Raw genomic sequence first — 12,527 nt, forward strand, 5'->3', positions numbered from 1 at the left:
AGGAAGAGGAAAACAGGGGAAGACAATAGGATCCCAGAGTCAGATGGGCCTGAGTGTGAATCCTAATGCTGCCACTTAAGGAGCAGGCCCCTTAACTCTTCTGGGCCTCAGAATATTGAGTGGGTTGCCGTGCCCTCCTCAAGGGGATCTTCCTGACCCAGGTATCAAACCTGTGTCTCTTACGTCTCCTGCATTGGCAGGTGGGTTCTTTACCACTAGTGCCACCTGTGAAGCCCATAAAAGGGAAAGTGTTAGTCACTCAGTTGTGTCTGACTCTCTGTGACCCCATGGACTGTAGCCTGCCAGGCTCCTCTGTCCATGGAATTCTCCAGGCAAGAATACTGGAGTGGGTAGCCATCCCCTGCTCCAGGGGATCTTCCCAACCCAAGGACTGAACCAGGTCTCTTGCATTGCAGGCAGATTCTTTACCCTCTGAGCCACCAGGGAAGCCCCTATGTAATAGGGGGAATAACAATAACACCTACATCATAGGGATATTCTAAGGATTGAATGGCTTAAGAATCATGCCAGGGATATGAAAGCCCTCAGTATGTTAGATATTGTTAGCTATTGTTACAGGTTGTGTTTCTTTAAACTTCTTTAAAGTTGCTTGCTAATTACAGATAGTGAAGGAGAAGTATAGCATGCTGTTGGTTGTGTAACTGGTGGCCTGTCTTCATCAAGGGTGGATGGGAATTGGGGGAGTGCCTATCTTTGAGGGAAGTCTGAGGATCCTCATTTTCAAATGAGGAAACCGAGATCCAGAGAGGTCAAGTGACTTGAGTCAGAATTCACATTCAGGCTTCTCTGACTCCACACCCAGTGTTCTTTCCTCTGGGCCTCCAGTCCTCCTCACAAAACATCAGCTGTCCAGTGGTTCAGTTCAGTTCAGTTCAGTTGCTCAGTCGTGTCCAACTCTTTGCAACCCCATGGACTGCAGCACACCAGGCCTCCCTGTCCATCACCAATGCCCAGAGCTTACTCAAACTCATGTCCATTGAGTTGGTGATGCCATCCAACCATGTCATCCTCTGTCTCCTCCTGCCTTCAATCTTTCCCAGCATCAGAGTCTTTTCAAATGAGTCAGTTCTTTGCATCAGGTGGCCAAAATATTGAAGTTTCAGCTTCAGCATCAGTCCTTCCAGTGAATATTCAGGACTGATTTCCTTTAGGATGGACTGGTTGGATCTCCTTGCTGTCCAAGGGACTCTCAAGAGTCTTTTCCAACACCATGGTTCAAAAGCATCAATTCTTTGGCACTCAGCTTTCTTTATAGTCCAACTCTCACATCCATACATGACTACTGGGAAAACCATAGCCTTGACTAGATGGACCTTTGTTGGCAAAGTAATGTCTCTGCTTTTTAACGTGCTGTCTAGGTTGGTCATAACTTTTCTTCCAAGGAGCAAGCGTCCAGTGGTTACTCCCCTGAATTATTCCATAATCATTATGGAGCTGGAGAAAGCCAAGGCCAGCACCTGAGTGCCCACCTCGAAGCTGAGGGCTGGCTCTTACCTTTCTTCCTCTCATCCTCCCTTTCAGGGGCTTCCAGCTGTGTGGGCAAGCCAGTCCTCAGGGTGTGTGTGTGTGTGTGTGTGTGTGTGTGCATTAAAGAGAGAGAGAGAGAGGAAGGGAGGGAAAGAGATCCCATGGGAATGCATGGATGAGAAGAGTAAGGATGTGTCTTCTCTGGGTCCAGGAAACGGAGTGTCTTCTTGGCAGCGTCATCATTCATCATCCTTTGTCCTCTGGTGGTCTTGTTTGGAGAACATCTTGTGTTGCTCTCGGGCTTACCTGGAAGCTGCCCAGATTTGGCTCTGGCTTCCTTCCAACCAGTGAGGGCATTTTCTCGTCTTCAGCCGTTGCCAGATGATTCCGTGCCTACTTGTGAGGCCGCATCAGGACTTTCAGCCTTTCAAGATCTCTGAGATGAGCTGCTGGATTCTCTGCCTGGAGAGCTCTCTGTGGAGCTGTCAACAGAGTTTCCATGAAGAACACTTGGGACCCCTTCATCTCTGAGGTCTTTAAACCAGCAGAAATCTTTTTTTGCTTGAAATTTGTGTGCTTGTCTTGTGTGCTTGTTGTGGATGCTCTTTAGAATTGTCATGTCTTGGACCAGGATCTGATGGTGGAGAAGGACCCGAGCAGAAAGGCCACCTCTTGTCAACCATCTGGGCTGGCTTTCTGAGACTCAAGGGGATCCTCCTTTTCCTGGAAACTCCCAATGATGTCCACAGTCCCATCTGCAGGTGCTCATGTGCCTGGCACTGGGCTGGGTGCTGTATGTGTATAATCTTGGTAAAGAATCTGCCTGCAGCGCAGGAGACACAGGAGATGCAGGAGACCTGGGCTTGATCCCTGGGTCAGGAAGATACCCTGGAGAAGGGGATGGCAACCCACTCTAGTATTCTTGCCTGGAGAACCACATGGACAGAGGACCCTGGCATGGACTGCAGTTCATAGGGTCACAAAAAGTCAGACATGACTGAAGTGACTTAGCATGCATGCACATTGAATATTTATATCATCATATTGGAGAGTAACAGTTTTAATCTTCATTTGCTATATGAAAAGGGAAATTTCTGGAGAGTAAGTAACATCCCCAAGGTTACATGCAGAGCTGGGATTTGATCTGAAGCCTGTCTGACACCAGATCCTGTCTCTTAATTGCTGTAGTATACTCTATTCCCCTGAGGATATTTCATGAAACAAACAAGCTTTCTGTGACGAAAGAAGGTGAAACCTTGCTATTCCCACCCATCTCTTGGCGATTTAAAATACACACTAACTTGTTGGAAACCCTGGGAGGTTTCACAGGGGAAATAAAAAACCTACTTATTTTTATTTAAACCAGAATTTCACAAACTCCTTTAAAACACAGAACCCCTCCCCATTATCCTTCTCTTTGTTGAATACGTGAGTCATCTGGCACGACCAGTATTTTCTGGAACACACTTGGGCAGCCACTACTTTAGGCAAATCTCTCCTCCTCAGATCTCAGTTTCTCTACCTGAAAAATGGAGGGCTTGAGGCGTTTGACCACAAATGTGTAATGGGTGGGCTTCCCTGGGGGCTCAGACAGTAAAGAATCTGCCTGCAATGCAGGAGACCTGGGTTCCATCCCTGGGTAGGGAAGATCCCCTGGAGAAGGAAACGGCAACCCACCCCAGTATTTGCCTGGAGAATTCCATGGACAGAGGAGCCTGGTAGGCTACAGTCTATGGGGTCACAGGGAGTCAGTTCAGTTCAGTTCAGTTCAGTCGCTCAGTCGTGTCCAACTCTTTGTGACCCCATGAACCACAGCATGCCAGGCCTCCCTGTCCATCACCAACTCCTGGAGTTTACCCAAACTCATATCCATTGAGTCAGTGATGCCATCTAACCATCTCATCCTCTGTTGACCCCTTCTCCTCCTGCCTTCAATCTTTCCCAACATCAGGGTCTTTTCAAATGAGTCAGCTCTTCGCATCAGGTGGCCACAAAGAGTCAGACATGAGTAACTCACACACACACACACACACACACACACACGGATAACTGGTATATGACTTGTCCTCTGGCTGTAAGCAACTGGAAATCTGGATAAAACATGTGAAACAGTTGTTTTCAAACATTGGGCACCAGGCTGACCGCCACTGTGATTGCTGAGAAAAGTGAAACAAACCGAAGTGCCTGCCTCGCATCGCCATCTACCTGGAAGCAGCTTTCAAACCTTGGCACAGGAAGTGGAACCCAAGCGAGCCCCGCAGTCTCCCCGATTTGAGGCAGAGATTGGAGTTTGGGGAAGTGGAAGTGTCCGGGGTGGGGTGGCGGTGTCTGTCTTGGTATTGCATTCATTCCGCCCGTTCAAGACTGAGAATTAAAAGTCAAGACCTGAAGGATGGATGTGAGTCCACCAGACATCAGGGGAGAGTGGGGCAGAGGAAGAGCACATATGAAGGTTTGGGAAGGGAGGCCCTGCTGGGAGTTCTCCACCCGCCCTTGCCGGCTCAGAGCTGGGCAGAGAACAGTGGTGAGACATGCGGAGAAAGCCCCTGCCCCTCAGCCAGGCCAGGAGAAGGGAATACGTGCTGAGTGTCTGGGAGTGAGTGTTGGAAGCTGGGTGTGGCTGAGCAGGGCTGTTCCTCCATCCCAGGACCTGATCTTGGGAACCAGGGTGGGATGTCCTTGAGGATGCTGGCCAGGAGAGCCGGGGAGTGGTGGTCTGCGGGGAGGGGATGGTTTTCTGGGGTGTGGGGCAGCGTGAACCTCTCCACCTGCTCCCTATGGGCTGAGCTGCCGCATAGGCTGACAATGGAAATGCTTGCGCTGGAGAAACGCCTCTATTCAGGTGCTTCCCATTCATCTGTGGAGGGGGTGGCGACGGCAGCTAATTCTGGGACTTGCTTGTCTTTGAATGGGGTGATTGCTGAGAGTTGTCAGTGTTCCAGATTGTTCCCTGGGAGGAAGAGGGGGAGGAAGGAGGGGATGTTGTGGACTTTGCTGAGCGCTGCCTGCTGCAGGCAATGCGTGAAATCATAGAGGGGGCCCTCGCTGGAGAGCCCGGGAGGGTGAGGGGACCAGGGATCCCAGCCCGCAGGCCAGGCCAGAAGGGCCCCCAGAGGTCACGTGACCCAACCCCCTCATTCTATCAATGGGAAGACCGGGATGCCCCAGGGAAGGGGCTCGTTCAGGGTCACCCAGGGAGGCCCAGCCAGCTGTCTGGTTCCAGCAAACAACCCAGGCGTCCTCCATGCTGGCTGTGCTCCCTTCCCTCCCTCGGCCCCCCTGAGTCTTTGTGGGGTTCCCCTGGCTGGGGCCTGTGCACGTCAGGAGCCCCTTTTCCCTTTTTCTGGCTTCAGGAGACCAGCGCGGCGGTGGGGTCACTGAGGCCAGCAGCCTCCTGGGGGGCTCACCGCGGCGGCCGTGCGGCCGGAAGGGCTCCCCCTATCACACGGGGCAGCTGCACCCCGCGGTGCGCGTGGCCGACCTCCTGCAGCACATCAACCAGATGAAGACGGCCGAGGGCTACGGCTTCAAGCAGGAGTACGAGGTGCCTGGCCCCGTCCAGCTGGGACCCCTCGCCAGGGCCTCCCTGGCTCCTCCTCACTGTGGACCCTGGCAGCCCTCAGCTGGTCCCTAGATGGATCCTTGCCCTGATGGTCCCCATTTCAAGCTAATTTCTTGACCTTGACCTTGACCCTAATCTCAGCCTGACCTGGTTTCTCCCTCATCCTAACCCTGACTTAAAAAGTGTCTGAATCTTGTGGGTCTCCATCTGGACCCTACCAGGATCCTTCTATCCCTGATGTGAACCTGACCACAAACATTGACCTTGACCTCCAGTCTAAACCCCAGTATGACTTTGACTCTAACTTTCATCCTAAGCTTCCTTTGAACTCTGACTTGAATCCCATCCCACCTCCGTCTGGGCTTAATTTGACCCTCACCTTTACCTTCGTCCCAGCTCAGACCTGGATTTGACCTAAACCTAACCTTTATTCTGAAATGTGTCTGAAATATAATTACCTCTTTTCCCCTCTTTTTCTCACCCACCCCCCCCCCCCCACCCCTGCTCGGTATTTAACTTAGTCCCTCACATAGAAAGGAATATACAGTGACTTTATCTCAGGCCCCAAGTTTAACCCTGAACCTGGCCCTTACCGTGGTCCTACCCGCTTCTGCGGACAGGGTCGGGGGCCCTTGGGAGGGGAGGGGCTTCCCTCCCGCCACTAACTACCACTTTCCCTCCTGGCAGAGCTTCTTTGAAGGCTGGGATGCTACAAAGAAGAAAGACAAGGTCAAGGGTGGCCGGCAGGAGCCCATGCCTGCCTGTGAGTCCTGCGGGAGGGCCTGTGGTCTGGGGCAGTGGGTGGGAGGAAGCAGGAAGAGGGAGAGAGCCATTTATGGAGGGCCTGTTGCAGGCTGGGCTGGGTGCTGAGCACCACGCTCCTCGTCTGACGTAGTGTTTTCCGCAGTCCTGTGATGTGGGATGTAGTAGAACTCCCACTTTACAGATGAGGAAACTGAGGCTTGGGAGGTTAAGCCCCCTCCCGGGGTCACACAGTTGCTGGAACAGCTCAGGGCCTTGTTGACGCTGCAGCCCCGACTAACCACCGGCCTGTCCTACCTCCAGCAATACGGATGCCCTGCTGCTCAGCCCTGAGTCTCTAGGTTCCCTGACTGCCCTGCATGTGCCCCGGCTCTGGCCTCCAGGAGGCCTCTCCCCCACACCGCCCCAGCGCTGGGGTCCCCAGTTCAGCCCCTGCCCGCTCCATGGCCACGTGCTCTGTGTTTCCAGATGATCGGCACCGAGTCAAACTGCACCCGATGCTGGGCGATCCCGACGCCGACTACATCAACGCCAACTACATAGACGTGAGTGCCTCGCCCCACTGTCCACTGACTGGCCCCGGCTGCTCCGGGCTCACTGTCCAGGCGGGGCGGGACCTGGCATGGAAGAAGTCGGGGTTCACGTGGCTGGATTCCTGAGCGCCCCCCACCTCCTGCAGCCAGTGCAGGGAGCTCAGCGGAGGGGGGAGGGCAGGGTGGGCAGCGGCCGTCAGGAGGGCTTCCCTGGGGTCGGGGTGTGAGTGAAGCAGAATGGAGGCAAGAGGGCAGCCAGCCAGGCCTAGACGTGAGGACAGGTCTCCTCTCAGTGAGGGGCCCCGAGGCTGGAGGTGGGCTTCTCATGGCACGCAGTGAGGCTGAGTCAGGCAGGGGCTGGACTGTGAAGGCCTCGAATGTCAGGCTGAGGAGCTGGGCTTTTTTCCTAGGGGCATCAGGGAGCATTGGAAATGTTGGACTATGACAAACTCAGGTTAATTAACCAGGTACTGTGTGCCAAGCACTGTGCTAAGCACTTTATGCCAAATATTTAATTGTCTATATTCCCGACAACCACCCCATGCTGTGGTCAGCATCGTGGCCTCACTTTACAGGAGAGGAAAACTGGGGCTCAGAGACGTGAAGCTACTTTTCCTAGGTCACCCAGCTAGCGAGTGGTCAAGAAGGGAGCCGCATCTCAGCTGGTCAGGGTCTCCAGAGCCTTTGCTGCTGATGACAAGACTGTCCTGCCAGCCGCGGCAGCCACTGGTCAGGCTGGACCAGAGGGAGGAGAGGCCGGAGACAGCGCAGGCAGCCAGGGGGCCCTGGGCTTGGGTGTGAAGAAGAGGCGATGAATCCGCTCCCCAAGTGTGGATGAGAGTGGGACAGGACAGGCCCAGGGACGCTGATCAGACTCCCCAACTGGTAGCAAGTCGAGTGTGCAGAGAACCACTTATTCATTCATTAGATGTTAAATATATTTTGAGCATCTACTGTGTACCAGGCATGGTGCTGGCCACTGGGAATACACCTGTGAAAAAGGAGACATAGTCCTTGAATCCGTAGATTCTAGTCGGGGAGGCTCATGATCATATAAGTAAAGTGAATTCAGGTTAGTTGGGAAATCACAAGCCAGGAAAGAGGAATGAATGACTTTCTCAGCATCGTGCGGCAAGGTAGTGGTGGGGCCAGGTTTAGCCATGTTGGGCTGCATAGAGGCAGAGGGCTTGTGCTGGCTTTGGGTGGCTGGAGAGGGAAGGGAAGGGTAATCTCAGGCAGGACCAGCATGCCAGGTCAGAGGTGGAGGAGGCATGTATCCGGAGCGGGGGGCAATCAGGGACGGTGGAGGTGACTTCTCCTCTCCTTCTTCACTTCCTCCTGGTGGCCAGATGCGCTCGCCCACATTTGCCAGAATCCCTTGCTTTCTACACGACCTCCCCACCCTCTCCCCAGGCTGCAGTATGGTCCGACCTGGCCTCGACTTGGGCAGCTCTGGGGACAGGGACAGTGGCCTCGCCTCGGGGTCCTCAAGGCCCTAGTCTGCTTCTCCTGGGGCCCCTCCAGGGGGCCCTGCCCGTGCCCTTCTCTTGCCCAGGCCTGGCCACCCGTCTCTGCTCTGCCTCGCCTGCTGGGCACCACCCATTCCAGCCACTCCTGTGCTCTGCCGTCCACCTCCATCTGCCTCTGGCCTAATATCTGTCTCTTTTGCTTTGTCCTGTTCCCTCACTGGAATCATTAAGATTCGGATAAACCGTGAAGTAAGTATCTCTCTCCCGTTTCCTCCTCCTCCTGTCTGTCTGACCGGCCGTATCTCAGGCTTTCTCACAATCTCTGGCTGTCCCTCTCTCTCTCTCTCTCTCTCTCTTGTCTCTGTCCTCCTTCTCCTCCACTTGTGTGCCCAGCACCAACCGTCCATTTCAGCAGCCTGGCCAGGGGCCGCCAGGGCTGAAAGTTTGACGCAACCCCTGTTGTAAACAATGCCCTCCATCTCCTCTACCCTAAGGGGGGCCTGCAGTGTCCGGGTGCCTCCCCAGGCCCCCCGGCCACCTCCCTGGCCACCACCTCTGTCGCCCTTCTCCCCAGCCCCTGTGCCCAATGAGTCCTCATTAGCCATACCTTCTGTGGGCCTGGGAAGGGTGGGGTGGGAGGAGCTGCCCTGGGTGCCCTGTTCCCCCACTGCTTGGGGGTCCGGGCCTTCCAGGAAGCAGGGGTGGCCCCAGGCACTCCCCTTTAGTAGTAGTTTCCCTTGTGTTCCAATCCCTTTGTCATCAGTTTGATTGAAACTCAACCCTCACCGCTTTGCCCTCAAATTTAGCCCTAATTTGAGTGTTTTATTTTGGGGGAGCTGTTGGGTATTTTATCTTAAAAAATTGTGCTATATTTGGGCCTTATAAGAATTAAAAAAAAATTTCATCTAGCAGTCCTCTCATTTGATTTTTTTAATATAATTTTTGTAATAGTTGATGCCTGATGGGATTATTTTGGGGGTACCTTGTCTATTTTATTTCCTTTTTTCTTTTACAAATATATGTCTGGCTTTTTTATGATTGGAAAAATGCAACTCATTATTAGACTTTCAGACAACACGTATATGCTTGGGACCTTGCACTAATATATAAAGCATAAGGTCCCTGCTGTCACATCTGCTGGAGATGACAGTTGTTCCTCATGTGCTCCTAGATACCGTCTGCCTTATTTTGAGTTTCTTTACACAGGTGATTTGTAAAGTTGCTAAACTTAAATGAAATATTAGACCCACAGAAGGCAATGGATGTACTCAGCCTTAGCAACCCCATTAGGAGGTGATGACTATAAATCATTATTTTTTTTTTTCATTTTAGAATTTTTTTTAAATTTTAATTTAAAAATTTTTTTGGCCACACCGTGTGACATATGGGATCTTAGTTCCCCAGTCAGTTTCCCAATCAGGGATTGAATCCACGCTCCCTGCACTGGGAGCGTGGAGTCTTAACCGCTGGACAGCTGAGCAAGTCCCTAGATCACTATATGTTTTTACATCTCAATCTCCATATAAAACATTCATTTAGTTGTTGCCAGACTCTTATGAAATACCCTGAGGGGACATGGCTTATTTCATTTACAAATGCCTGTTACCAAAAACATTATTGGCTGAGTACATGCTCTGAGCCAGGCCCTTCTGGCACCTCATGTCATTTCTGCCACACTCCATGAGGTTGAGACCTGCATGTGGCAGATGACAAAATTGAGGCTTAGAAAGATTGAGTGGCTTACTCATGGCCCCAAGGCTCTGGATTAGCAGAGCTGGGGCCTCAAATCCAACCTGAGCCCTGTACCCTTCCATGAGACCCCTCCCCCCCCCCCCCCACCATTACATGAGACCCTGGATCTCTCTCTTTGGGGCCATTGGGATGCCCCAGGGGCCTTGCCCACTGTGCAGGTAGTCAGTCTCCTAGCTCTGCCCATTCAAGGGCACCAGGGAGGTGTGTGTGTCTGCCCGGGAACAGGCTCCTAGGACATGCTTGATGCCCCAGAGTAGGAGCACCCCTGCTCTCTAATCCTGGTCTCTAAAGCGGGTGTGCTCAAGCTGGTCTCCTTATCTTCCTTTAACATCTGAGCATTTAAAACTTTCCATTTCACTGTCCTCTGTGTGACGTAATTGTGCAATAATGCACATGGGCCACTAAAAAGTGAATATGCAGATATTGAAAGCCATCTGTCTGAAAAATTATTGAGCTGTTTGCTGTATGTATTGATTAGCAGTTGGGTGCTGGCAATATGCTGGGCACTGGAGACTCTGGCTCTTGTGTGAGAGTCTCAAGCAAACTGGCTTTAGGTGGAGTAGCCTGTTCCCAGCTTGACTGAGGCTGGGGATGGAGGGCAACACTGGCGGCACCTCTGCCGAGTGCCCCCTCTGACCCCAGTTGCCCAGCAGCTCCCCTAAAGACATGAAGCAGAGGCGTGGCTGGGGAGACAGTGGGAAGGAGTTAGGCTAGACCTGGAGAGGTTCCGGTAGTGAGGGTTGAGTGACTCTGGGAGGCTCTTCATTCTTGGTAACTTTGACTATGTTTTGGTCATTTTCATGGGAACTGTAGGTATACAGCATGTGCGTGTCTTGGTATTATCCTCATATTCTGGAGGAGGACAGAGGCTTAGAGAGTCAGAGAGCCTAGCTACTCCAAATGTGTTTTGAGGCCCCGCCTTGGCACTACCTGGGATCTGGTTGGAAATGCACAATCCCAGGCCCCTCCCCATACTGGCTGAATCTGAATCTGCCTTTTAACAAGATCTCCAGGAGATTCACATGCACATTGAAGGCTGAGAAGTGCCTGCTCAGTGCCTAGAATCACACAGTTCCTATTTGGCAGCAGAGACCCAGCTCAACCTGACCCATGACTCGTATTCTTAACTCCTGTCGTGAACTGCTGTCTGCCCAGTAATTCTTGATGTTCACACCATTGAGATCTTCAGAGATACTTGTGGACATTTAAAGTGGTAGCAATAATAATGGCGACTCTTGATTAAGTCCTGGCTTTGTGTTTGCCATGTGCCAAGCCCTTAATGTGTGTAACTTTACCCTTCACAGCCGCCCAAGGAGATAAAGACCATAATTATTCCCGTTGTATAGATGCGAAAATACAGACATAGAGAAATAAAGGAATTTGCCCAACACTTAGCAGGAGTTGTGTAGAATTGGGCTTTGTATTCTGGCAGTCTGCCTGCAGGGCCCCTTGGGCCTGGGAAGCCCACCGGGTCACAGGTGGGAGCTGTGTCGAGGGTGTGAACTTAAGGCCAGCGGCTGATCTTGGTTGTTTCTTTCGCACCAGCTCTGCACTGCTTCTTACTGATCCCGTGTCACCTGCGCTGGTTCCTTGGGTGTCTCACGGGTGGGTCCCGCCTCAGGGTGGAAGTGGAGTCTGGCTGGTTCCACTTCTCAGTCTGGGGGCTCTGGGGATGGAAGAGGAATATAGCTCTTGGCCTCTTTTGTGGGAGATAATACAGATAAAGTGCTTAGCACAGTATGTGTCCATAACAGGGCCGCAAACATTTATTATTATTTTAATAAATAACTGTGTTAAGTTATTTATTATTGCTAGTATCGTTATTATTGATTTTAAAGATTTTAAAAAACATTTTATCTAATGGCCATGAGCAACTCCTGTGCTCACTAGCTCCTAACCTGAAGCCTTCATTGGGCCACCTCAAGCCCTGGGTGACCGGGTCATGGGGAGGGACATTGCTCATTCTGATTGCCCTGAGCAGGGCTGAGATAACTGACAAGACCCAGCCTGGGGCCTGGGGTTGCTTAGGGTCTCTGGGGCTTTGGGAACAGGGTAGGGTCACCCTGCAATGTATTTGTCTCGAAAGAGCAGCTGGGTTATAAGCAGATTATGGACAGTTATCCCCAATTATGAAAGGGGAGCCCCTCTAGGCCCATGAAGGAGTCGTGTCTTCCCTTGGGTCACGGAACAAAGATGGGTTTAAACCCACTACCCAGGTATCCAGGCTCTACTTCCTTCCTTACTTGGGGATGCTCAAAGGACAGGTCAAGAGGCTGGGGCACTTCCCTGAGTGGGGGCTGTGTGTGCAGCTTCTGGGAGAGGAGGGCAGGAGGGCCTGAGCAAGTGAGGGGCCGATCCTCGGGGTCTTAACACGCCCTCTTCTCCTGTTCCAGGGTTACCACAGGTCAAATCACTTCATAGCCACTCAAGGTACCTGGCACCTCCGCCCATGTTCCCCCCACCCCCTGCCCCAGCGTGCTGAGTGCCCTCTGCCTGCCTTCCTGCCTTCTCTGCTGATCTGTCTGCCTCCCTGTCTGCCTTCCATCTGTCTGTCTGTCTGGGCTTCTGGAATCTGGACATCCATATCTGTTCCCTCTTTGTGTTTGTGTCTCCCGATGTCTGCTGTCTGCATGTAGCTCCTGGTCCATCTGTCTGTCTGCATGCAAGAGGGCCAGCCGGCCTTGGTCCTCTTGGGTGTGGATTGTGCCTCTTGGTCTGGGGGCTGCCTGGGTCCCTCAGGCTGTGTCTTATCCTTTCCACTGTCCATCCCTCCTGGAGGCTTGTGCCATGGCCCTCCAGCTCTTCCTCCTGGGTTCCACTCAGGATGACCGGGGTCTCCAGGCAGGCTCTCCCTGATAATGACCACCCCAAGGGCCCAACGGGCATGAGTCGGCAGTTGATGGGGGTGTGTGGGGGTGAGCATGAAGCCCCCACTGGGGCTCAGGACCCTCCTGGCCTGCA

General features: G+C 52.5%; 1 protein-coding gene across 2 annotated transcripts in view; it reads left to right on the forward strand.

The window, feature by feature from the left end:
• The window catches only part of PTPRU (protein tyrosine phosphatase receptor type U), an 87,321-nt gene that overhangs the window by 61,309 nt on the left and 13,485 nt on the right, over positions 1-12,527 (forward strand). For both annotated transcript variants that reach the window (XM_061148402.1, XM_061148401.1), the window contains 4 exons: positions 4,842-5,032; positions 5,738-5,813; positions 6,281-6,357; positions 11,960-11,996. In XM_061148402.1, coding sequence (XP_061004385.1) covers positions 4,842-5,032; positions 5,738-5,813; positions 6,281-6,357; positions 11,960-11,996 — 381 coding nt within the window. The remainder of the gene's footprint in view (positions 1-4,841; positions 5,033-5,737; positions 5,814-6,280; positions 6,358-11,959; positions 11,997-12,527) is intronic.

This window comes from Dama dama, chromosome 8, assembly GCF_033118175.1.
Source record: "Dama dama isolate Ldn47 chromosome 8, ASM3311817v1, whole genome shotgun sequence".
In the NCBI taxonomy this organism is placed as follows: Eukaryota; Metazoa; Chordata; class Mammalia; order Artiodactyla; family Cervidae; genus Dama; species Dama dama.